The following is a 27,725-nucleotide window of genomic DNA, read 5'->3' as shown; positions in this document are numbered from 1 at the left end:
CTTTTGAAATGCCATTGGTCAGAAATAAATGGCTTGTACCACCAGAAAGCAGAGAAATCCTTGCATTCTTGGATGCATTTCTAGCACTAAACATCAGAGGCAGATTTACCATGGAACAGTGTGGTGGCACAAGGCCCCCAGTGACGGGGAACCCCCAAAATGCAGGACAAATCTCATCTGACAACCTGCCCCTGAGTTTCTGCCGGCGGCGCAGCATTCTGTGGCCGGTGGCCCCATGCCACCCCTGGAAGCCAATGGCTGCTGGCACATCTCTGCATGCCTCCTGGTGTGTGTGGGGGTGGCTCTGCGTGCTGCCCCCGCCCCAGGCAGCGCACGGAGACCTGCTGCCTCCCCCTCCCCCCAGGGGCGTGCAGAGAGATGCCAGCAGCAAGGCTAAGGCGACTCCCTGCCTGCGTTGCTTCCCTCCCTCTGTGCCACTCAGGGAAGTGGCTGGCATGTCCCTGCGGCCGCTGGTAGGGGGTAAGTGCTGCCCCCTGACCCCTCCTGCACCCCAGCCCAGAGTCCGCACCCCACACCCAAACTTCCCCCCAGAACTTGCACCCCTCATCCCCTCCCATGCCCCAACTTCCTGCCCCAGCCCAGAGCCACATCGTACCCCAACCCCTGCCCCAGTCAAGGTACCTCACTGTATTGCCATTTACTTCCTATTACTTATAATATTGGCGGATGAAGAAAAAAAAGAATAAAAACGGGGGGTTGGGGAGATAAGTGTTTTTTCTTGTCTGGGTCCTGAGGGGGAGGGCCCTGAAAATGAAGCTGCGCACCGGGCCCCACTAACTCTAAATCCGCCACTGCTAAGGATTCATGAGCTGAAGACAGGACATTTATTACTGGTCCCATGGCCTAGCAGTGTCTTTTTTAGAACAGGTCTAGGACTGAGTGTAGCAAGTCTTAGAGAATTTAATGAAACTAAGTTAGTAAGCCTCTCGTTTAAAAAACAAAAAACAAAAAACAAACCTTCATTAGACTTCCTATGAAAGGTTGCTTTTAAAATATAAAAAGTCTGTACTTCAGCATTTTTACATATACTGACTTAACTTATTCCTCCACAGGGTGTGATAGGTGTACAGCTCGTGGTTACCATGGTGATGGCTAGTGTCATTCAGAAGATCATACCTCACTATTCTCTAGCTCGTTGGCTTCTCTGTAGTGGCAGGTAAGATAAGAAACAACTAATTGCTACAGTATATATGGATGTGGTGACACTTGTTATAGAGTCTAGAAATCGAAAAATTAAACTAATCAGGAAAGGTTTCAACCATTTCCAGCAGAATGGAACCACTTGCATCATTTGCACCTGATGTAGAAGATTATAATATTGTGACATCAGATCATAGACTGAAAATATAATGAAATTCTCATTGTAAAGGAGCTGTGTTAAGGTTGTTATACAGTTAAGCATGCTGTTAGTTGGCTGACATTTTTTTCTTTGAGAGATGAGCTGTACGACACTTTCTAATATTAAAATACAGCTTAGTTCTTGCTCTCCCACAGTGATCAACTTTTCTCTGCAATGACGCTGTGTACCTAATGATTCTTCTTCGAGTGCTTGTTCACGTCCATTCCACATTAGGTGTGCACGTGCTGCGTGCATGAGCGTCGGAAACTTTCCCCATAGCGGTACCCGTCGGGCCGGCGGGTCCCCCGCCTGAGCACCGCCACTGCGCCATGCATATATACCCCCGCTGGCCCGACCTCCTCCAGTTCCTTCTTACCATCCATGGCGGCGTTGGAACAACTTCTTGCTCTTGTATGAGAAGCAATCCCTTAGCTCTCCGTTCGTTAGCATTCTGTTGTTGTGGGCACGTGATAGTTTAGGTGCTTGGAGGCTTCCAGCACCCGCCCCGGGCCGCAGGGCATGATGCAGGCCCACTGGTTTAAGGCTTGCGCCATGTGCTGCAATCCTATGCCGGTTAGTGACCCCCACAACTCCTGTCTATGTTGCCTGGGGGAAGCACACAAAACAGAAAGGTGTAAGATAGGCTTAAATGCCTTGCAAATAACAAAGAAAGAGAGAGAGACTTTCGCTTGAAGCAGTTGTTGATGGGAGGCAGTGCTGCAGCCATCGGGCCCGGAGCCCTCTGACACAGAGGGAAGCCTCAGTACCGTAGGTGAGTCAGCGCACGGGGTTGGTGCAAGGGACCCGACTCTCTCCGACACCCTCCAGAGACCGGCACCAGGAGAAGGCGAGCTGACCATCGCCGAAGGCTTCTGGAAGTCACCGGTCCAGGTCTCAGGAGCACCAATACCAGTCCCACGAGCAGTGGTACTGATCCTGTTCCCGATCGGCAAGAAGCTGCTCATCGACCTCCCGCCAGCACAGCTTGACGGCACCGCACTGGACAGCAGAGAACACCTGGCTGGCTGGCAACCCCAGTAGGGACTGCCGGGACACGGGCCCTTCTGGACCCCCTGGGCCTACCACCAGCAGCAAGGGGCTCCCTCCAGGGCCAGCTACTCGGTGTCCCGGTCTCTGCACTGACGCTCCTCCGTGTGGGAAGCTAGTGTCCAGACTGCCTGCGCCACCGCCGAGCGAGAGACCGGAGAAACCAGCACCGAGTCCGGTGCCGCCCCAGGGTCAGCTGTCCAGGCCTGAGCTGGAAGCCCCTCCTTCGGGGGAGGGGGACCAAGGGGACCAGCAGGAGGAAGCGGAGCAGCTGCTGACCTCCTCGTCATCCAGATGAAGCGGTGGCAGGCACAGCGGTATCAGGACTTCCACCAATAGACCACAGAGCCCACCAAGAGCTACTGCGTAAGATTGCTCATAACTTGGGGTTACTGGCCGAGGAGACAGTGGAGCAGCAGGACCCCATGGTGGACATCCTGAGCCCAGAGGGTCCATCCAGAATAGCGCTTCCGCTTATTAAGTCCATACAGTCGAACTATAAGACTATATGGCAGACTCCAGCCTCCAGCGCCCCAATAGCCAAAGGTGTGGAACGCAAGTACTTTGCCCTGTCAAAAGGGTACGACTTTGTTTTGCCACCCAAGCCCATGTTCCTGGTAGTCTCGGCGGTAAACGAGAGAGAGTGCCATGGGCAACAGGCCCCAGCCCCTAACGCCAAGGAAGCAAAGCGCTTGGACCTGTTTGGCAGGAAGGTGTATTCCTCAGGGGGCCTCCAGTTGAGGATTGCTAACCAAGAGGCCGTCCTCAACAGGCATAACTTCAACTCCTGGGCGGCAGTGGGGAAGCCTCCTGCAGAGTTCCCACAGGAGTTTACGGCTCTGGTGGATGAAGGCAAGGCCGTAGCGAAGACCTCTCTCCAGGCTTCCTTGGATTCGGCGGATGCGGTGGCCAGGACAATTGCATCTGGCGTGGTCATGCGACGCTCGGCGTGGCTACAGGAGTCAGGTCTGCCACCTGAGGTCCAGAACTCGCTCCAGGACCTCCCCTTCGAAGGGTCCGGGCTCTTTTCGGACCAGACGGACGCAAAGCTTCATAGCCTCAAGGATTCGAGGGCCACACTTAGGTCGCTGGGTATGCACACCCCGGCGACCCAAAGAAAGCCCTTCAAGCCGCAGCCGCCTCCTCAGTGTCACTACCAACCTCATCCTATGCAGGAGCCCTACCGCAGGCGAAATGGAGATAACAGGAGGCGACACAATAATAACAACAATAGCTCCAATAGGCCAGGCTGGAGCCAAGGCCAACTTTAAGTCTCAGCCCGACCCTAAACCAGGCTTTTGAAGGTGTGCTCGAGGACAGCGTACCAGACCACTCACCGGATCCATCCCTTTGTTTCCTGGACCGCCTGTCCCGCTTCTCCCGTGCGTGGTCCAGTATTACGTCAGACCGCTGGGTGTTACGCATGGTGCAAAGCGGTTACAGGCTGCAGTTCTCTTCCCTGCCTACCTCCCACCCCTCTTTTCCGTCCCTCTTCAGGGACCCTTCTCATAAGCACTTCCTGTAAAAGAAGGTTCGCACGCTCCTAGAGGCTGGGGGTGGTACAGTTGGTACCAAAGGACCTAAGGGAAAAAGGGTTCTACTCCTGCTACTTCCTCATTCCCAAGGCCAAAGGAGGCTTTCGTCCCATTCTGGACCTGCGCAGGCTCAATAAGTTCCTGGTCAAGACCCGGTTCCGCCTGGTCTCTGTGGGCACCATCATCCCTTCCCTGGATCTGAGGGACTGGTACGCTGCCCTCGACATGAAGGACGCGTACTTTCATATCGCTATCCACTCAGCGCATCGCTGATTCCTGCGCTTCACTGTGAACCAAGAACATTTACCAGTTCACGGTTCTCCCGTTTGGCCTAGCTACGGCCCCACGGGTGTTCACAAAATGCATGGCAGTGGTGGTGGCCTTCTTACGGAGGCAGAGGGTTTGAGTTTACCCGTATCTCGACGACCGGCTCCTGGCGGGCCGGTCCGAAGAGGAGGTTTGGTCCCACGTGCAAGTGGCCCTGAGACTATTCTGCACGCTGGGGCTCCTGGTCAACGTCCCCAAGTCCACCCTCATTCCAACGCAGAGTGGAATTCATAGGGGCAGTCCTAGATGCGGTACAGGCAAAGGTGAGCCTCCCAGTATCACGATTCCTGGCCATCCAGCAAGCAGTGAACTCCCTGTGCCAGTTTCCCACTACAACTGCCAGATACTGCCTGAGGCTGCTGGGCCACATGGCAGCATGCACACATGTGGTCAAGCATGCCAGACTGAAACTCAGGACACTGCAGGCTTGGCTTCCCCGTGTATACCGCCCAGGCAGGGACCCCCTGGATTTGTAGTGACGGCCCCAAGCGAAGTATTGGACTCCCTACAGCGGTGGCTGTCCCAGACCGTGGTTTGCGACGGCTTCCCCTTTGTTGCACAACAGCCGGACCTGGTGCTTGTGACGGACACATCAGACCTCGGATGGGGTGCTCACCTAGGAGACCTCAGGGCTTTGGTCGGGAGAGGAGCGGTCGCTCCATATCAATGTGAAGGAGCTCAGGGCGGTTCGTTTAACCTGCCAGACCTTTCACGCCGCTTTGAGTGGTCGCAGCGTGACAGTTCTGATGGACAACACGACCGCTATGTTTTACATAAACAAGCAGGGCGGAGCCCGCTCCTCGCTGCTCTGCCACGAGGCTCTCCTCCTCTGGAACTTCTGCATAGCCCATGCCATTCACCTCGAGGCGTCACATCTCCCGGGGGTGCGGAACAAACTAGTGGACCACCTCAGCAGGTCGTACCGCATGCATGAGTGGACGCTCAGAGCGGACGTCATCGTGTATTCGCTCTTCCACAAGTGGGGGTTTCTCTGGGTAGACCTGTTTGCCGCCAGGGGCAATGCCCAGTGCACGCAGTTCTGCTCATTCCAGGGCTGTAGCCGGGCTCAATAGTGGACGTGTTCGCGATCCCGTGGGGAGGGGAATTAAAATACACCTTTCTCCCGCTTCCTCTGGTGCACAAGGTCCTGCTCAAGGTGTGCAGGGATGGGGCGGTGGTCATCCTCATCGCCCTGGCCTGGCTCCACCAGCACTGGTTCACTAAGCTCTTGGAGCTGTCGGTGGAAGTCCCAGTAACCCTGCCCCTACACCGGGACCTCATCACGCAGGATGAGGCTCCTCCACCCCGACCTGCAATCACTGCATCTGACGGCATGGAAGCTCTGTGGCTGAACGCTTTGGAGAGCCAGTGCTCCCTCCCTGTGCAGCAGGTTTTACTTGGTAGTAGGAAGCCCTCTACCAGGGCGACTTATCTGGCCAAGTGGAAAAGGTTCTCGTGCTGGTGTGGCCCCAACAGGTCCAGCCACACCAGGCTCCGGTGCCCACCATTCTAGAGTACCTATTGCACCTCAGGCAGCAGGGGTTGGCCCCGTCCTCAATCAGGGTACATCTGGCGGCCATCTCTGCCTTCCACCCGGGGCTTTCAGGGGGCTTGGTGTTCTCCCACCCAGTGGTGGGGCGGTTCCTTAAAGGACTGGAGAGGGTGTTCCCTTACTCACGCCCCCCACTTTCCCCATGGGATCTCTACTTAGTCCTTTCTAAGCTCATGGGGCCCCCGTTCGGGACCCTTGTTACCTGCTCCCTCCTCCACCTTTCCTGGAAGGTGGCATTCCTGGTGGCCATTACCTTGGCCAGAAGGGTATCTGAGCTGAGGGCACTCACCCTTTCGTAAATCCACGCAGCTGTTCGTGGCCGCGGTGGAAAGGATGAGAGGCCTCCCGGTGTCGGCACAGCGAATTTCCTCCTGGATTACAGACTGCATTCGGGTGTGTTATGACCTCACAGGTGTTCCGGCCCCGCCGGTCACGGCCCACTCGACCAGGGCGCAAGCAGCTTCAGCGGCTTTCCTGGCACAGATCCCAGTCCAGGAGATCTGCAGGGCAGCCACCTGGTTGTCGGTGCATACCTTTACAACCCACTACCCCACTACACGGTCAACCAGCAGGCCCGAAAGGACGCGGCGGTTGGCGTGGCGATCCTCCGATCAATTGCTCCGTGACTCCTATCCTCCTCCGAAGGTAAGCTTGTGATTCACCTAATGTGGAATGGACGTGAACAAGCACTCGAAGAAAAAACGAGTGCTTCTACCTTCTCCTAACTGTTGTTCTTTGAGATGTATTGTTCACGTCTATTCCACCACCCACCCTCCTACCCCTCTGTCAGAGTTGCCAGCAAGAAGGAACTGGAGGGGGTTGGGCCAGTGGGGGGGTATATATGCACGGCGCAGTGGCGCCGCTCAAGCAGGAGCCCCGACGGCCCGACGGGTACCACTAAGGGAAAAGTTTCCAATGCTTGTGCACGCAACGCATGCACACTTAATGTGGAATGGACATGAACAACACATCTTGAAGAACAACAGTTACAAGAAGGTAGGTAACCGTTTTTCCACTTTTGCTTTGCCTTTCATATAAGCAGTATTTAGAAATTTACCAAAAATTATATTTTCTTACTACTTCATATGGTAAGAATTGTATAAATTTCAGTATACTGCTCCCTCACAACAATAGATCAAACAGACATAATGGGTTGCAAAGGGAGCATTCCCAGTATGATTGTTTCCATAATAACTAAAAACACCAGCTATTGTGAATGTAAATCTTTATCTTAAATTTTAGAAAACTGTAGTTGGTTTATTCTTCCAAAGAAACTCTACATCATTAGGAAATGCTATACTGTTTCTCATCGAGGGCATTTTCCAGATTTTAACAATAACTTTCCAAGTTATTAGTGAAGTCCCAAATCATCACTTTTTCAATGATTTCTGAAGAAGTACATTTGGATTATGTGTACGTTCTCCAAACATCTTACCAGTATTTCTACATGATTTTCCACTACCATTTTCTTCTGCAGTTTAGGGTTACCTCCCCTTTTAAAAAAACAAAAAAACCCACTCCCATCCTGTTACAAGGTGGAGTTGTGGGAATTGATTAGGGTAGCAGTTATTTGAGCATAAGATGGTGCCAACCCCTGTCCTTGAAAAATAACAAAGTCCCAAAGTGTACATATTTATATATTGATATTTGAGAATGGCCTGTTTAGCTTGTATGCATATTGGGAGCTGTTGGGTTTCAAGGAAGAGAGGGGAATGATGGTAATTTGCAGGTAGATAATCTAAATTTGAATGGAACTGCTAAATTTTTGTCTGTGCAAGGTCTCTTACTGCTGGGTGTTATCTGCAGCATATTAAGCACCAGAGCAGCACAGATTTGAGTGCTCTAAAAATAATTAATGAACTCTTTCATCTTTACTTGAAAAAGGAATTGCCAGTACCATTTATCTCTAACAGGTGTGTGCTGAGTGTTTTGAGTTTTGAGACTTTCAAATGGCATTCTTTTCTTCTCTTTCCTGTGTTCCCTTAAAAAACAAAATACGAACGCAGGAGGAGATGGGTGGGGAATTTCTAGAACAAAATAAGTGTCCTAAACACAAGACCTGGTAGTAATGAGAGATCTTTAACTACACATATATCAGGTGGAAAGTAATGTGCAAAACACACTGTCCAACAAGTAGTTGGAATGTGTTTGGGACAACATTTTATTTAAGAAGGTGGAAAAAATAACAGGAGGTCAAAACTGACCTCCTGTTATTTTTTCCATCTTCTTAAATAAAATGTTTCTGACTAATGGGGAGGAATTGGTTGAGAATCTGAGGGTGGAAGGCTACTTGGGTGAAAATGATGTCAAAATGATAGTTCATGATTCTAAGTAAAGGAAGGAATGAGAGCAGCAGAATAAGGACAACGGACTTCAGAAAAGCAGACTTTGACATGGGTCCCACAGTAAGGAAATCTAAGGAGAAAGGGAGAGATGACAATTTCTGAGACACAGTATTAAAGGCACAATAGCAAACTATACCAATGCAGAGAAAAGACAGGAAGAACATTAAGAGACCAATATAGCTGTAGCTCTTTCATGACCAGAAAATCAAAAAGTGTCAACAAGGACAAATTGGCAAGGGTGAGAATAAAAAAATAGTTATAGCATGACAAAATCAGAAAGGCTAAGGCACAAAGAGTTCAACTAGTAAGGGATGTGAATAAGAAGTAAGAAGATGCTCTATAAATACATTAGAGGTAAGGGAAAGGCAAAGGATGGTCTAGGTCCATTAGTTAATGGGGAAAGAGACTAATAATGGATGATGCAAAGAAGGTTGAAGTGTTAAATGCCTATTTTGAGTCAGTCTTCACTGAAAAGGTTAACTGTGACCAGATGCTTAACACAATTAATATTAACCAAGGGGAAAGAACATAGGCCAAATTAGGGAAAGAACAGGTTAAAGAATATTTCAATAAATTAATGTATTCAGGACAGCAGCACTTGATGAAATTCACCCTAGAGTACTTAAGGACAATAAGCAATCTAAGAACCATTAGCGATGATTTTTAAGAGCTCATGAAAGATGGGTGAGGTCCCAGAGGATTGGAGAAGGGCAAACATAGTACCTATCTTTAAAGAGAGGGAAAGAGGAGGACCTGGGAAATTATAGACCAGTCAACCTGATACCCATAAGGATACCAGAACAAATTATTAAACAATCAATTTGTAAGTACCAAGAGGATAATTGGGTGATAATTAATAGACCACATGGATTTGTCAAGAACAAATCATGCCAAACCAACCTAGCTTCCTTCTTTGACAGGGTTACTGGACTACTGGATAAGGGGGAAGCTATAGATATGATAGATGTTGATTTTAGTAAGGCTTTTGATGCAGTCGCACATGACATTCCATAAGCAAACTAGGGAAATGTGATCTAGATGAAATTGCTATAAGATGGGTGTACAACTGCTGAAAAATCATTCTCACAGAATAGTTATCAGTGATTCATTTCAAACTGGGAGGACACTTTAAGTGGGGGTCCCACAGAAAAGTGCCGTTGGTCTGGTACTATTCAGTATTTTCATTAATGACTTCAAGTGCAGAGTGGAGAATACACTTATTAAATTTGTGGATGGCATGAAGCTGGGATGGGTTACAAGCACTTTGGAGGACAGGATTAGAATACAAAATGATCTTAATAAGTTGGAGAGTTGGTCTGAAAGGAATGTGATGAAATTCAGTGATAACAAGTGGAAAGTAGTACACTTAGGAAGGAAAAATCAGATGCACAAGTACAAAATGGGGAATAGCTGGGTAGGCAGTAGTACTGCAGAAAAGGATCCGGGCATTTATAGTGGATCACTAAGAGAATGAGTCGTCAATATGGTGCCGTTGTGAATAAAGCAAATGTCATTCCTGCGGTATATTAACTGGGAGATAATCATTCCTCTCTCCTGAATGCTGGGAGGCCTTAGATGGTGTGTGTGTGTCTGTGTGTGTCCATCCAGTATTTGGTACCAAACCATAAGAAAGATGTGGAAAAATTGGAGAGTCCAGAGGAGAGCAACAAAAATAGAGGTTTAGAGAACCTGATATATGAGGAAAGGTTGAAAAAAGTTGGTTATATTTAGTCTAGAGAAGAAGACTGAGGTGGGGACAGGACATAAGTCTTCAAATATGTAAAAGGTCATCATAAAGAGAATGGTGGTCAGTTGTTCACCATGTCTAGCAAGGGCAGGACAAGAAGTAATTGGCTTAGCTTGCAGCAAGTGTGCTTTAGGTTAATATCAGGAAAAACATTCCGACTAAAAGATAGTTAAGCTTAACTGTGTACATAAATAGTATACGTGTAGATCTAATTTAATATTTGAACAGGAATTGATTTTTTTCAGCTTTTAGTTAATTACTGTTATAAAAGTCCCATATGGAATTCCAAGGGCAACATATGTGATAGGCATGTGTAGGACCCATGGTTCTTGGGGGGTATTGATAACTGTCACAGTGGAGATGTGTGTGCAGCTTTTGAATTTGTTATGACACAGTCTGGTGCCGCTTTGAGTTGGTGGGTGTATGTCATCCAGTGCACTAAATGCCCCAATAACAAATATCTGGGTGAAACCAGACAATCACTACACTCTTGAATTAACTCTTACAGAAAAATAAGACCAAAAAACCTCATCACCCGTGGGTGAATACTTTTCACAAAATGATCACTCTGTATCTGACTTCTCAGTCTTCGTCCTCAAAGGAAACCTGTACAACCCACCTTCAAAAGATGAGCGTGGGAACATAAATTAACTGCTAGATACCAAAAATCATGGACTCAATAGCCTCACTGGATTTATGGCTCAATACAACAATCTAGAACCTACTAACCCTCCTTTTTCCTATGATTGCATGAATGTTAACTGCCCATTTCATCTTGAATGGTCTTTTACAACATTTTAACTCCTTATGCTAAATAGTCTGTTCCATCTTGAATTTACCTGACACAATGAGTACCTTTCACAGACCTGAAGAAGAGTTCTGTGTAGCGTGAAAACTTCTTTCATCAACAGAGTTTGGTCCAATAAAAGATATTTCCTTACCCACCTCATTTCTCTAATATCCTGGAAACAACACTGCAATTAATTGTCATAGTATTCATTCCCAAAGTAAATCCAAGAAATATTCTTCCTTCTGTCAAGCAGCAAAGTCCAGTCCTGAGGAGCACTGACAGTCTTAGGGAAGAGAAGTCATGTTTCTTGTATTGAGATTTGCCAGGCATCTGCATGAGCATTGATATATACATTCACCCATATTTTATATATTGGTTATTTTAACCTTGGCCTTTTTTTTTTTTTTTTTTTTTTTTTTTTGGGCAGAAGTCAGTGCTGTAGTGCCCCAGGAAAGATGGAATATATATAATATACTTTGTTTTAGATGTCCATATTTAAAGAATGCTTCTGCTTCCCACCCTGGAGGCACATAACTATGAAAATCCCATTGTAATGGATCTGTGGACCTGAGCACAATAAAGAATAGGAAAAATTGTTTGTCCATTTTTTTTCTTTCAAGTAATGAGGTCCACAGAACTGGTCTGCCCTGTAGACAAATTGCATCATCCGGAATAAAGATGGAAATTGACATCCCCTTCCCATTCCCTTGCTGTCACTGACCAACTGATCTGATTCTGGCCCCTAATTACAATCAGTCTGAAGTACCAGATCTGTTGATCTTATTACTTTAAGAAAAGAAACTTTAAGGTAAGTGCAGATACAGTTTCCCATTGTGGTGTTTTCTTTAATACTTAGGCTGTCCTATCCCCCCCTTCTCCCCGCCTCAACATTTCAGAATGAAAATGTGGCTGATGTATCAGACCACCACCTGACTGAGATGGAACTCTTGTGTAAACTTTCTTGTTTTTGGAACTGAAGGACCCAGGGCTCTAGGCAGTTACATCCTATCTGGCATAGAAGATAGGGCCACATAAGGATTTGGCCAGCTCCATCTTCTCCATACTTCCTGCAATAGCTGTTCCAGCGCAACTCCCACATGTGGACAATTTAGTCTGGAGTAAAAGTGACTTCATTTTGGAATAATTACTCATTTCAAAATAGTGTCCACATAGGGGAGTTATTCCAGAGTAATGACTGTCATAGTTATTCCAATTTCCTCCATTTAGATGAGGCCTTGATTGCTGTATTTGTAATTTCAATTTAAACCAGTTCAATGTTTTCATGTGTAAGGGAGCTTTTCTTGTAAAATTTAAGACTGTTAATGCATTCTCTTACTAACTTAGGATCTGAGCAACTTAAGTACTTGTGTTTGTTTGGAAAGTTTTTTCTGTTTCCCCTCAAAAAGAAATGAAGGTTTAGCCCTAACTGTTTCAGGGTTCAGTTTCCTGCCACTCCCCCTCTCCCCAACACAGAGGTAAAATATTTCCTTTAAAGCATCTGCTTCTTGCTGCTTTACATCTGTAATTTGTAACTCTCTCTTAAATATGAGAGTTTAATTGCTCTTCTTTGTTTTGTGTTTTAACTTAAAATTTCTGTTTTAGTTTACGATGGTATCAACATCCCACTGAAGAAGAATTACGAATTCTTGCAGGGAAGCAACAAAGGGGGAAAAGCAAAAAAGATAGGTAAATGTTTTATTTAATAATCTTAAGCACTTAACATACTGCATGCAATGACTTATTTGCCACCTGATTTTGCCAAGACATTCTATTCCATGCCAGGCTATAATTTTGTAATATAATGTGTAGGGCATTGCTTGAGTGCAAGATGTGCTGCCATTTGCCCTCTACTTCTATTTTTAACCTACTTGAAATTTATTTTTAATGAACTTTGAAAGTGTTTGGTTCAGTCTTTAGTTTAAAAAAAGCTCAAATTTGAATTCTTTTTTAAAAGGAATTCTATCAACACAGCTTTTCCTCATAGTATCAGTCTCAAATTTCTTGTTGCATTTCAACGTCCTGTTTACTTTGTTTGCTGCAACTGTGTACTGAATTTGGAGATTGAGATATTCTCTAGTAATTAAAAGGAAACTCGTTTTGTTACGAGAGCTATTATACCTCTACCCTGATATATCCGAATTCATGTTATAACGCGGTAAAGCAGTGCTCCAGGGGCGGGGCTGCGCACTCCAGTGGATCAAAGCAAGTTCGATATAACGCGGTTTCACCTATAACGCGGTAAGATTTTTTGGCTCCTGAGGACAGGGTTATATCGAGTTAGAGGTGTGTCTTGTAATCATTCACAAACTACATCTGTGGTCTATTCACCAGATGTCAAAGCTGTCTTTCTGTATTATTGCTTAGCTTAACCTTCTGACTTGTGTTGACATTCAACTTGAAAATCTGTTGTTCACGCAGAAGTTTGAAAATAAAGATTAACAATTTATGCAATGTTTCCTTCAACTTTTACAGCTCTAATGTTTAAACTTCTGTCATCAATGAGTCTTTCTCTCATTTTGTTATAACAAATTAGAGCAAAAATAACTAAATGTATAAACTAGTAATATATCAATATTGATAGGTATTCATATGAATACTGATCAATCATTGATAGACTTACTAGTAATCTATAAAATTCCTACACCAAAACTTTCAAGGTTTGAGTTAATATTGCTGAACTGTATATCCCACCAATGCAAACCATAAAAAGCAAGACAAGAAGCAGCTAAGTCACGCAATACCCATCTCTTGTCCAATCATTAGTAGTATTTCTCAACCTGAAGTACCTTCTACCATCCACAGCCTGCATATTTCTCTCATTTAGAAGTCGTCATGCAGTTTCAGCTCTGACAGGAAATATAATACACCATTATGTGCATATGTACAAGCTTCAGTTTTTTTTTCTATATAAAAATTGCTACTAAATTTAGTAGCAATCAATAATATAATTCACCTGGTCACACAACTTTTTTGAAACATGGAAAAAACATCTTGCGGTCACCATTTGAAATTTGACATTGTGCCTATCATATTTACACACTAATAAAATTAATATACTGTATAACTCATGAAAGTCACACCAACCTTATAATAATCATCAGAACATATGAATATATAACCAATAAATGTGGTTGCATGTATGACTCTGGGTGTAGAACAGTTGTTTAGAGGAGTAGAGAAATGTCTTAAACTTGTTTTTATTTGGTGGTTAACAGGAGAACTGGTGTGGCAGGGATCTACATCATCTGATCAGCTGGATCAGGGGTCTCAAACTCAGTTTACCTTAGGGCCGGTTCCAGTCCTCCAATCCTCCCAGAGGGCCAATAATATCACTCATGCCGCCCAGAACCCACCCTCCAAAACTCTGCCCCCCCAAAAAACTCCACCATCCACCTGCCTAAGGCTCTGGGAGGGAGCTTGGGGGGCGGGGGAGGAGGTTTGGCGTTCGGGCTGTGGGAGAGAGTTTGGGTGAAGAAGGGATGAGAGGTTGGGCTCTGGGAGGGAGTTTGGGTGCTGGGTGCAGGCTCTGGGCTAGGGCAGGTGGTGGGGGTGCAGGAGGAAGGGGGAGGGAGTTTGGGGGCAGGAGGGGGTGTGTGGGATGGGGAGTGGGTGCGGGCTCTGGGAGGGAAGGAAGGGGTGTGGGCTCTGGGAGGGAGTTTGGGGGCTGGGGGTAGGTGGGGACAGGGTGCAGGCTCTGAGAGGGGGTTGGGGGGGGTGCAGCGTTTACGGGGGTTCCAAGGCGGGGAAGGCTGGGGCACTCCCCCCTGCAGCTTCCCATTGGCTGCAGGGGCACTCGGGGCGGGGGCAGCACGTGGAGGCACAGCCCCATCTGGGGCTGCAGGGAGGGGCTGGCAGACACATGGAGCGAGCAGGGAGACACCGCTTAGCTCCGCTGTGCTGTCGGGACCCCGGGACATTGTAAATCGCCTGGGGGTGGGGAAGCGCCCGGTGGCAGCAGGTAGGGCCAAGGGAGAGACCCGGCCCCAAAACTGCTGGAGCCCCGCGGGCCACATTGTGGAGGTTCGTAGGCCGTAGATGGCCCGTGGGCTGTGAGTTTGAGATCCCTGAGCTGGATTGAACTTGCCAACTATTGCAGCATAACAGGCAGTGGTACTCTAAGGGAGGGGTATGTCTACGTTGCGGGGAAAAAATAAAACCCAGGGCAGCGAGTCTCAGAGCCTGGGTCTATAGACTCAAGCTTGTGTTATGGCACTAAAAATAGCAGGGCAGACATTCCCACTGAGGCTCGGAGGGCCAGCCTGAACTCCAGCTTGAGCAGGAACATCTACGCTGCTGTTTTTTGCGCTGTAGACCTGGGCTCTGAGATTTGCTGCTGCAAGGTTTTGTTTGCAGTGTAAACATACCCTATCAGGCTTCAAGATTGCAGAGAGCTATGGTCCCAGTCAGTGTTTGTATGTATTTTGTTCAGATATTAATAGACTGTTGAAACAAAATGTTTCCTCTTTTCTTAATGAGCTAGAGCCCCTCATTATGTCCTGTGCGGCTGATCCACCCTCTCTTCCAACGACACCAGTTATCTTCAAAGCTGGATAACTGATAATTAATTCCAGTAAATATTTCTCAGCAACTTACAAACTTCAGCTGATGACAAGTGGTATTCTCTCCGCGTGAGTTTAACATTCCTTTCTGTCAGTCTCCAGCTGAGATGCCTGAGTCTCAGCTTCAAAGCCTCAGATTGACATTCCTTGGTAATTTAGACGCGCAAGTACAATCAACAGTATTTCAAACTTTGACATGGTAAAGCTAATAAATACATTCGTCTCAGTTATTATCTTGATGTGTGTAGAATTTAACTCAAATTACATTTTTATATATAAAAACTGCAAATATGAAAAATGTTCAGCATGTAACAACTTTTAAAGAGCTTACTATGGAAATCAAGGTAATGTTATACTAGTGAATAGATTTTTGATTAGTTGTGTGCATGGCTTTTACAGAAAATATAACGGTCATATTGAAAATAAACCCCTAACCATTCCTAAGGATATTGATCTTCATCTGGAAACAAAGTCAGTTACTGAAGTGGACACTTTAGGTAAGATAAATTTTTGTAATTGGTTGAATGTTATCCCAAATGTATTCTGTGATTACAATATGTTCTTTTCCATCAAGTACATATTATTTGTGATATATACTGGAATATTTTTATGGCTAATGAGAGAGTAAAAACACAACTCCTTACAAAGAAGGAAATTAGCTGAAAAGCAAGAAGCAAAACTCTTCTCTTGTTCTTTGCTTGATATCTTAATATCTGCATTAAAGAGAAGAATGGATGAGAGAAATCCAGCATAACAGATATATATTGCTACAACAGACATCTCTAGCAACGTAAGAGGACACTGGAAAGGATCAGATCATACACAGTGTACTTGAAAACGTGACAATATATGGTCGTATGCTAGTGTAGGAAGATGAGATGATTGGTGGATGTGGAAAATAAACTTTCTTTACAGATAAAAACACTAGAAGTACATGAGCACTGTGGTGATGGGGAAACCTAAACATCTCCGATAGATATCTGACATTCTAAAGTAAAATATTTAGAAACCACAAGGAGATGCTAGAGAAACAAGCAGATGCAAATAACTTAAGTTCCTGGGATGGAGGTTGTGTCCGTAAAATATCAGGATCATGACACATAGCTATTATTAATAGGGATATGTTGTGTTGAGAAGGAGAAACCCCACAGAGCTTAAGTTGGCCATTACAATGATTAAAATGTTTAATCAAAAACAGAAAGACACAATGTTTGAAACTAGCTTGTGAGCAAGAAAAGAATTTACAAATGTCAATAAGTACAAAATAAGATGACTATTACTCTAAAGAGCCTTCCTGACAGCAAAGCAAAGCTCTGCTAGAAAAAGATGATTAGCAGACCTTAGACTGTATCATTTAAAAAAAGGATTAAGTTATAATGCATTGAAATAACAACAACCAATTTAGTTGTTTTGATTGCAGTTAAATTAAAACAAATGCTTTGCCAGAAGCCTTTGACTTAGTCTCTGAAGTTGTAAGGTGTGAAAAGGTTGGGAAGGTTTAGTGTGCATTTCTTACATTTTAGAATTAAGAGCTTCACTTTGATGCAGTTGCTAAAGTTGACAGGAGAGAAGTTTTCTCTGTGCAAACCACCTAATATGCAGGAGGCATGGTATACCAGTGGTTTCTAGCCAAATAATTTCAGATTATTTTGCAAGCCAACAGAGACCATCAAAATCCCGAAGAAGAAAAATCTTTTGATTTTTAGAAGCGGGGGGCGGGGGGGGGAGGAGGGGAGAGGGAGAGAAGAGCAATTCCACACAAAATGTTAAGCATACATTACAGGTTAAGCACTCAGATGACAAAATTTAATGTAGATAGAACCCAAACTATTTGGCACTTTGTCTTGCATTGCAGCTGGAAATAAATTGCAAGTCATCTCATATTTTGGAATTTAAGTGCAGGACTCTCCTTTCAAAAAGCATCACCAAGCAGTGCATAAAACCTGAATACTAAATAATACTTCATAATATTTGAACTTTCTGCATTAGATGAGGTCTTTGAATGGAATTCATGTGTTAACCCTGTGTACTTTGTGTTACAATAATCTGGTCCAGAAGTGAAAAAGGCCTGGATAAATTACCAAGTACCAAAGAGCAAAAGCACTGTTTTGCTGCTGCTGCTACTTGAATATCTTAGATTTGCCTGGACATAAAGAAGCAGCAGTTGTAAATACTTTAAATATATTTTATTTTAATCATGTGGTTCCTCTTTCATTTTGTCATTGCTTGCCTGAAAAAATTTCACTTATGCTTTTGGTTCCTGAAAACCTTTATTTTTCAGCATTGCATTATTTTCCTGAATATCAGTGGTTGGTGGATTTCACAGTTGCAGCTACAGTGGTGTACTTGGTAACTGAAGCCTACTACAGTTTGATGAAGCCCTCACAGGAAATGAATATCAGCATTGTCTGGTGTCTGCTTGTTTTGGCTTTTGCCATGTATCCTTTGCTGTGTTCCTAAAACATTTTATTTATTATTTTTCACCATCTGCAAATTACAGGGGAATAGTGGATTGTTTATTGCAGAATTAACATTTGGAAAAGGATCCTGGATGTCAGTGACATTATCTGTCTAGCTATGTATTCTGCATTCAATAGTTTTAGTCTTAATACCAGATTGTGTTCCTGAGTGCGTGAATTTTACTTCATTTTTTTCTATAAAAGGGAAATGTTAATGCTGATTTGTAAGCCTGCAATATCAGCCTCATCACAATGTTGTAGTATTTCTGAACTAACTTTGTTTTGCTGAACTATACAATCAAGAAGAAAAGATACAAAAAAGTTTAAAAGGTAGCAGCAAAAATCTTTAATATGAGCAGTAAAGTACAGTACAGAACAATATGTCCAGCTGCCATATAAACAAGTCTACTAATTGTTGCTGGAGGCAGATTTGAAGGAGAATGTAATGATGAGAATAGGAGGAGACATGGAGTCATTTGAGAGGTAATGGATTAGGAAATGAGAAGGGGTGTAGACAGATGAAAGAAGAGAAGTGGGGGTGGTATTGTACAGAACCTCAAAGATAAAGAATTGAACATAATGTAGAAGTATAGTGAAAACTATGCAGCGGCATATAACATCAGAACAGCTAGAGAGGCAGCTAACTGTTTGGATATGCTGGAGCAGGTGGATGTAAGAGACAGGAATGCATGAGGTAGGTAGTTGCAATAGTTAGTGAGAAATGACCAGGTTTTTACTTTTAGGGAATGGAGAGGAAACAGTTGACTGAGATGGGAGGTGATGAAACACCTTGCTTGCATGAGAGCCTGATTGTGAAGGGAGCAGAGCCAGAGGTGAGTTAGGCGGCAGACTGAATGACTTCCTTGCTGTTCCAATATCTACTAGCCAGATATTGAAAGCTGCTATGGTAGGATTAATACCAGATGGATACTCCACGGGAGTTCCTGTTGTGACCCATCCTTGGTATCCGTGCCAGCTAGTAGGTGTCAAGTAAAACTTTGGAGCCCTGTTAATGAGCTGGCACAACCTTTGCATCTGTATCTCCATTAATTTTCTTTTCTTTTCTGTATATGTTCTGCTCATCTATATCTGTTAATAGAATGTATGCCTTGATTGTACTGATAAGGTACTCAATATAGCCTGAAAAGCAGATGAGATCCAGAAAATGTATGCAGTCAGTTACTAGTTAGATTGTCATCCTTGGAGGAATTTGTTTTGTTAGCATGGTACTTGAAAAGCAGGGATTCAATTAATGTAAAGGTGATGTAATCTTATTTTGTTGTACCCTAAAATATCAATATTTGACTTATCCAATTTAGGTCTAATGCATATTTATGCAGGTTTTAAAATAGGCAAAATTACCTTGCTTGTTTCTTGGCAACATGTGCTCTAGAAATATGAAACCAGTTCCCTGTTTTTTTAGGGAAGGAAGAAGAGGGGAAACTAGTTGTATATACCTTACCTCAACTGGGAGAGCAGAGGTGAGGAAGAATAATGACCTTTGGGCAGGTGGTTAAATCACATTATGAAAGAATGGAAAGTGACAGCAGTCCACTTCAAAGACACTGGTTTTCACACTGTTCAAGGCATGGTGCCGTCTTACTAGAAAGTAACTGGAAAGTAGTGTCTAGTCATCATGCAACTTAAATGATGCTGTAGCTAGGATATTAAGTCTTTACTTTGTTTGATTTTATAAATGATTTGGATGTAAATCTTAATATAACTGTTATTTATATTAATGATACAGTTTAAAGTATACAGAAGATACCTATCCCAGGCTGTAGGTGCCCTGAGTGGTTTGTTTTTTTTAGTAATCCGTGATAGAAAATAGAAAAAAAATAACATCACTACACATGTAACCCAACCCTTCTCCAGCGAAGGTAACACAACTAATCATGTCCCTAACTCTTCATGGACCTCTTTGCTCCATAGACCTCATCCTTCTCAAGTACCTCAACCAAAAACACAGGTTTTACAGCACCCCCCTAAGGCTTGTTATATGTGAGCTATTGTAAGTTGAAGGGGAGAGTGGATTTCAAAACTTGAGCTTTCACATAGAATGTCCTGTCACAAGCTCCCCTTCTTTCAAAGGGAGCACCAGCTCATACTTTTCTGCTGACCGTAATTGTGGAAGTATTGTGTGGTCTGCCTATCCCCTCCTGCCTTCCCCATTTAGGGCCTTATAGGTCAAAATCAACACCTTAAACTGTATCTGGAAGCCAATGTAGTTAGTGTAAAAAAAAGTTTCAGGTGCTTGGGCAAAGATACACTCCTTAACATGTGGGTGGCTGCATTCTGGACTAGCTTCATTTTTCCATATAGTTTTAAGGAGTAGCCCATGTATGTATATTGGAGAAGTCATAGGTGACAGAGACGTGGATTATGATGGCATTTGAGATAAGTGGTTGCAACTTTCTGTTCAGATGCAGGTGGTAAAACACAGACCTGGTTGCAACTTGCATTCCATCCATGAACAAGTGTAAAGCCAACAAAACCCCCAAGTTGCATTTATGGGAAACAAATGATGGACATGCATATTTTCAGTCTCAAAGGTGCACACAACTATTACTGTAGCTGCTGGATATTTACCCCAACGTTTCTCAGTTTTATTTGGATTGAGCCTCAGACTCATCCAAGCACTGAAAGAGGTGCTCTAATTGCACTCCAGATTGGATGAGATGGAAATGAAGAGCTGGCATCATCAGCATATTGAGCGCCTTGGCCCAAATTTCCTCAGTAGGCTTCCTAAAAGACCTCAAACACTGAACAAGAGGTGTGGCGTAGAAGAAACTTTCCAGAACCTGTAAAAGCAGGAAAGAGTCCTGTGGCACCTTATAGACTAACAGACGTATTGGAGCATGAGCTTTCGTGAGTGAATACCCACTTCATAGGATGCATTGACAAAGTAGGTATTCACCCACAAAAGCTCATGCTCCAATACGTCTGTTAGTCTAAGGTGCCACAGGACTCTTTGCTGCTTTTACAGATCCAGACTCACACGGTTACCCCTCTGATACTTTCCAGGACCTGTACATTAAAGCTCATGAGGCAAAAGAGCTATTACCCTCTGGGTTCTCTTTAAGAGGAAAGAGTGAAACCAGTAACAGGCAGCACCTTCCAGTCCCATGAAGATCTGCAAGTGATTTGATAACTTCAGGGTTAGTGGAATTGAAGGTGATGATAAATCTAATATCAGCATGGACACCTGGTCTTTATCCACTTCCCAGAGGAGATCATTAGTCCTTCTGATCATACTCTGTGCCATACTCAAATCAAGATTGACACAAGTCAGAGTCCAAGGAATCAAGATACTGTGAGTTGACGCATCTTCTACAAACTTAAGCAAAAAGATTATACGTGACTGGGAAGATAATGTTAATTTTTTTTAAAGTATAAACTGCACATGTGCTTCCCAAAAAGGGAATGAGCATGTCCACTAGTAAAGGACTCAATACTTCCACCACTGGCTTCCAGAGAATGCTGGCCACTTGCCCCTTCCCATCCACGGATGCAGATAAGTGGTCCAAAGGTGTTACCAGAAAAGTATCATGAAATTCCCTTGCATTGGGAGAGATTGTCATTAGCAATAGAATGGAGACGGCTATTAGTCTGTCGGGGTGGACCACCAAAATGGATCACTTGCCCTGACAAGAGCAGTGAACCCCAATCTCATTTGCTCTATGAAATAGCTGTAATATCTAGCCCTTCGATGGCTAATCTTAACAACAACAAAAAAAAAAACAACAAAAAATCAGATCCCTACTTGAGCCTAAGGGTGAGCCACCTAAACCAATCCCATTGTCACAGTGATGGATATAAAATCCTCAGCCAACTCGGAAGACCCACCTATATCATTAGTCACTGAGCATATAGAGGCTCCCTTGCTGAAGTAGTGAAGAACTTCATCCTCTCAGGGAATTTGCAGTGCTAGGATAGTTGGACTACACCATTAGTCCAACATAAACTTACCTCAGCTCTCATACTAAATAGTATGTCTATCAGCTCTAGCTCTAGAGTAGTAGAATCCCTAGATTTTTAGGTGGGATGTGAAAAGCAGAGCTGCACAACCTCCTCAACTATCCACCTTCAGATCATGCTGCACTGACTAGCCAGCAGAAGCTAGCTGTGTCAGAATTGGCCAGCGTTTGTCATCTAGCCGAGTTTTATAAATGAAAGGCTCTGTGTTCTTCTTAAAATACTATGTTTTTTCAATGCTTAGCCACTAACTTAGCATTCTTTGTTTCATATTATTGAATGCAGTGTTTATCTTTCATTATATCCGCCCAAGTAATAAAAAGCAAAACAAATGGCACTAAGATTAGATATTACAATCTAGATTTCTAGGAGATTTAAATCTTCTCCTACCTTGTTTTCCTTTACTTACAAACAAAGGGACCAAGGATTTAAAGGCCTTGTAATTAAGTTCCATTTCTACAAACTTCCGTAGCTCTCAGCATCTGACAGAATTGCCACCCTCTTGGGTTGTCTACGGTGGTCACTGAAGGAATGCTGCTGGACACCAGCATATAAGAACGGCCATTCTGGGTCAGACCAATGGTCCATCTAAACCACTGTCCTGTCTCTGACAGCGGCCAGTGCCAATTGCTTCAGAGGGAATGAACAGAAAAGAGCAATTTTGAGTGATCCATCCCTTGCTGTCCAATCCCAGCTTCTGCTAGTTAGAGGTTTAGGGACACTTAAACACCTCTGAGGCAGAGTAAAAAGGCTATTGAAAGTGATCACCATCCTGTGCTGGACCCTGAACAGAGTTCACCAAATAATATCTCACCCCCCGATTGACCCAGAAACCCACCCTGTTGAAAGCCTTCTTAAAGCTAATTCCTGATGAAATCCACATTTTAAAAAAAAAAAGTCTCTGGCCAGGATAAAGTCGTCCTCATAATTCTTTTACTATCCTCCCCATTACATTGAATCCCACCTGACCCTACATCAAAATTTAGGGAAATACGACCCATCCTAATGCTCTTGCTTTTTCCTGATCAGATATCCAGACCCAGTGAAAAAGCACCCCCATCACACTGGGAGATATTGTTGCCAGCAATAACTCAGTGCCATGCAGCTCAACTATTTAAAAAAAAAAAAAAAAAAAGTAACCTAACCAGGCAAGAAAGCCAAATTCTAGTCCCTCTCTGATCACGTGAGATGTTGTTTTAAAATATTGTGACAAGCTTTCAAAAGAGAATATGTGGTGGAAATAATTATACCACAGTTGCATGAAACTCCAAGACGAAGATGAAGTTTTAAAATATTTAATATATGGTTGTCGTCTTATATCAGATTCCTAAGGTGATGATAATCTGCTTATAAGCCACATTGTTATATACAAGCAAGCTGTGCTTTAGGAAGATTGTAAATTGTAAAACAAAACTGCTGACTCTACAGGGTTTGGTTTGTAGTGGGTATGGTATTGAAATTTTTTTAGTTTAGCTATACTTTCCCCCTTTATCTAGTTTTTTTTATACCATACATCTACATGTGATCATATCATCTTAACATACTGCAATACACTCTTTAAGGAACTGTTGTTTTGATTCATAAGAAAATTATGTTCCATGAATATTTTTAGTGCAATAAGTAGTCTCTACACATTCTAATGTAATGTAGAAAACAGCATATGACTGGAGTCCATTAAATGGAGCTCCTGTGTGCACTGTAAAAAATTATACATCTGCAGTCAACCATTACAGTTGAGGAATAGACTATATACAGTACTCTACCTATTCTCTTCCTTTTTAAAAGATCTTCGCATGTGCATGGCTCTGCTTATCTGCAGTTTGCTTTCAGAAAGAGAATCTGGAAAAGTCTTTTTATTTGGACTAGTGGATAGAAAAAATGTAAAATTGCTGATTGCTTTCTGTAATAATTTTATAGATGGTCCTAAATTATCATTTGCTCACTTCTTTTTAGTGGTTGTGTATTGGCTATAAAGTAAACATCCACAAACTCTGAAGGAGTAAGACCAGATAGGATAGCATTGAAGTAGATATTCATCCAACATACATAAAGCTATACTCTGGATTTAACAAAATGTGAGCAGATAGAGTTGTTTAGCATTGGATAGTTGCACACGTTAACACTTTGTGCATGGTCTTGCGTATTCATCAGTGTCTTATAACATGGATACTTTTTGTTTCAGGTAGTATCTCACTTAAGATTAGAAAATGTTTAATGTTGTAGTCTAAGAGAAGAAAAAAGTCATGAAGTTCTAAGTTAAGGTAAAACTTTTAAAACAAAAGCAAATCCTGTATGGGATCGGGGGAAACAGTTTAAATATTGGAAATAATAGAAACAACATTAAGGTTACTTGGGGTGGTATTTTACCTTTGACCTACCACTGAACATGTATTCTATCATGTATGGCATGCCTATGTGTGCAAAGTATTTTCAAGTGTCCCTCTTAAGCCAACATGTCCAGCCGTTTACCCGTCCATCTTGATATATAGAAGCATGTTAAATCCCATCTATTCTGGAAGCTTGTATATACACCTTAAGAAATCTGCAGCAGCTTGCAGACATAGAAATATGGCCACTGTAGTTTATGTAGCATGGTAAATATCTAGTGCACAAGGGTATTACAAGTATTAATGTCTGTAGCTACAGGAAACCTGATCCCTGGAGATAGTAAAGGTAACTGGTTTATATGATGTAAGGCAGCAGTTCACAAACTATAGGGTGGGCGTCCCAAGGGAGGTGTGAGCTGTGTGCTGCTTTTTTATTTTATTTTATTTTTATTTTAAAGAGCTCCGTCTCTCAGCACTCGGTGGCTAGGGCTCATGCAGAAGGGCCGTAAACACCTGGAAGGTGAGGATAAAGGGGAAGGCCATAGCCCGGCGGCTCAGGCTTTCCTTCCTCCATCAACCTCCCCAATCCCTCACCAGGAGGCAGCTCTCACTTAGGCTCTCTTCTTCCTCCTCCGCCCCACCCCATACCCCCACTGGGAGGCTCCCCCTTCCCCAATCCCTCACCTGGAGGTGGTGGGGCTCTGGCTGTCAGCCCTGGGGTGGCAGCAGCAGCACAGAAGTAAGGGTGCCAATGGGGCACTAAGTGACTAATATCACTTTTCACATTGCCACCCTTACTTCTGTGATGCTGCTGGTGTGGTGCTGCCTTCGGAGCTGGGAGGCAGCATATGTACTTGTAGGGATATAAATGACGACAGACACAGAGAAGTGGGGCCCATTCACATAAGTTTGAGAATCACTGATAAGGGAACTATGTTGAGAAGAAAAAACGAGGGGTCCTTGTGGCACCTTAGAGACTAACAAATTTATTTGGGCATAAGCTTTCATGGGATAAAACCCACTTCATCAGATGCATGGAGTGGGTTTTAGCCCATGAAAGTTTATGCCCAAATAAATTTGTTAGTCTCTAATGGTACTTCTACACTACCCGCTGGATCTGCGGGTAGTGATCGATCTATCAGGGATAGATTTATCGCGTCTCTAGTGTAGACGCGATAGTTCGCTCTGCCGTCGATTCCTGTACTCCACCGCAGCAAGAGGCGGAAGCGGAGTTGACGGGAGAGTAGCGGCAATCGACCCCGCGCAGTGAGGACATGAGGTAAGTCCACCTAAGATATGTCAACTTCAGCTACACTAGTCTTGTAGCTAAAGTTGCGTATCTTAGGTCCATTTCTCCCCTCCCCCCAGTGTAGACCAGGCCTAAGGTGCCACAGGGACTCCTCATTGTTTTTGCTGATACAGACTAACACGGCTACCACTCTGAAATATGTTGAGAAGGTGGATTGAGTTTTGTGTAGGTGTTTGGTGTGCAAATGAATTCTAAGACAAGAAAGCAACACCAGCATCTTGCCTCTAACTAGGATGGATTTGGAGAGCGGTGTATATATCATATATGATTGTACATATATCGGGTAGACATATTTTAGTGAGGGCTCACTGTCACTGCTGAAGACATAGTGTTCAAGAGTAAGGCTGTCTCTTAATTTTGGATGGACAGTGAATGGATGGTGTGGGATCAGAAACAGTTTTTACCTTAACTCAGTGTTTCTCAACCTATTTACCTTTGTGGGTCACATATGCAGCTTCCTGGTGTCATGTGGGCAGCATCCTCAATACATATATACTACCTGGACGGCTATGAGGATGTCACATGGGCTGCAGCTATGTGCTGATTGGGCCGTAGGCGGCCTGCAGGTCGCAGGTTGAGAACTGTGGTCTTAACTCTCTTTTTTTGTGTTTTGTGTTTGTTTAATGTATCCCTTATCTCAGGTGCAGCAAGCTGGGGCTCGATGAGGTTGGGATCTGCATGGCTCAGCAGGGTGGTCCAGGTGCAGGGGGAATGTGGGGGTTCTGAGTGCGGGGGATATGAAGCTCTGTGGGAGGGTCTGGGAATGAGCGAGTCTGGATGCACCGGGGTTGGGCGAATGGGGGAGCTGCTCCCTGTACAGAGATCCCTCCCCCTTCAGCTGAGGAGCGATGGGGAGAGTTTGCAGAGCTTCCTGCAGCGGGGGGAGAAATCTGGAGGTAGGTCCGACCCAGTCCCGGATGCCGTGCAGGGGAAGAGGAAGTCCTGTCCTCCCCAGCCCAGCCAGGACTAGCTGCTGAGCCCAGCGCAGAGTAGGAGCCACCAGTCCCGCACCCGGCCCTACAGTGATATCTCTCTCTGCCGGCTGCCAGGGGCACCCAAAACATACTGCTGGGGAAGGTTGAATGACTACTTTTGTCGCTTCCCTTTGCTTCCCCATCAGTCATTTTTCTGCAAGGAAGCAAAGAAATCTGCGGGGACATAAATTCTGTGCATGTGTAGTTCCCCAGGAGCAAGGCTTTGTAATAGAAGCATGCAACCTTACATAAATTAGTGTGTGTGAGAGACCTTAGAGCTCTCTGAGGTTCACCATGAATGGATAGAATAACTTAGTTAACCACCTGTTCATACCCCAAAGTGTTAGCTGTTCGACCTTCCTGCTGCTATATTAAATCAAATTAGAGTATATTGTAATGTTATACAACAGGTATAGGTTAACTTCCAGAGCTCACTGGTCTCCCACTTCTCCCTCCACTTCCCCATATGGACATTGTTACATGTAAATACCAACTACTGACCAAGTGAAAAGATTTATTCACATAGGTAAATAGCTAAGATTTCTACAAAAATACTTGTATAGATAAATGTCCACTAAAATTTGACTTTAGGTTTCTTCTCTTGTAATTAGCGGATTTATATGTGGGACTTCGTTGCCAAAAATAGCATTAGTGAATTAAAGTAATAACAAATCTTGCCCCAGAAAGGATTTTTAAGACCTCATATTTTCTTGGTTCCACGAGTTTGAAAGTTTGCACTGTAAGACAAAATGAATTAGCACTTACAGCAGGTGGTCTGCATTGACTGCTACTATGGGTTAAGAGAAGGGGAAAAAACCCATTAGAGGAGGAAAAAATGATTGTTTGCATCAGTACTTTTCTGTGTCTGCATTTATGAAAATCTATTTATAAGATCCTCTTCATTAGAGTGCAATTTGCAGAATGAGGCTAGTGAAATTAATAATGTAGAAGAAAAAACAGCTCTAATTTTTACATGAAAACCCTGACTCTGTGGCCTTCCATCTTAGACTAACGCTCCACAAATGAAATTGAAGTTGTTAAATTCTGTAATCCCAATAATAGCAAATATCTAAACTTTTACAGTTAGCCAAACTTCTTCTTTTGAATGAATTTTCAAGTTCTTGATTGATTCTAAATTCTGGTTTTGTTAAAATGAATAGTAATTTTTAAAAAAAATCCCACAAATGTATGTATTGGGTGTAGTCTGGTGTTTTGTGGCAAGAAGAAATAATGAGTAAACCATACTGGGCACCTAGAACTGGGTGTTGCTGCTTCATTTAATAACTGTATTCACTAAGTGGGGTGGGACTGTAGGTTCCCACATCAGCACCACCACTGCTTTCTGCATCTGGAGGGTGCATGGCCAGATTGCAGCAGTGATCCCTGCTTGCCAACAGGGTCCATGGGGGGCCTCTGGCA

The 27,725-nt window shown here is 43.9% G+C and overlaps 1 protein-coding gene across 4 annotated transcripts in view; it reads left to right on the top strand.

The window, feature by feature from the left end:
* TMEM161B (transmembrane protein 161B) overlaps window positions 1-27,725 on the top strand; it is a 72,206-nt gene that overhangs the window by 21,762 nt on the left and 22,719 nt on the right. For all 4 annotated transcript variants that reach the window (XM_034773851.1, XM_034773850.1, XM_034773852.1 and 1 more), the window contains exons 2-5: window positions 1,074-1,177; window positions 12,306-12,389; window positions 15,662-15,759; window positions 17,544-17,700. In XM_034773851.1, the coding sequence (XP_034629742.1) occupies window positions 1,074-1,177; window positions 12,306-12,389; window positions 15,662-15,759; window positions 17,544-17,700 (443 nt within the window). The remainder of the gene's footprint in view (window positions 1-1,073; window positions 1,178-12,305; window positions 12,390-15,661; window positions 15,760-17,543; window positions 17,701-27,725) is intronic.

The sequence above is a fragment of the Trachemys scripta genome, chromosome 6 (genome assembly GCF_013100865.1).
Source record: "Trachemys scripta elegans isolate TJP31775 chromosome 6, CAS_Tse_1.0, whole genome shotgun sequence".
Lineage (NCBI taxonomy): Eukaryota > Metazoa > Chordata > Testudines > Emydidae > Trachemys > Trachemys scripta.
This window is presented reverse-complemented; position numbering and strand designations above follow the sequence as displayed.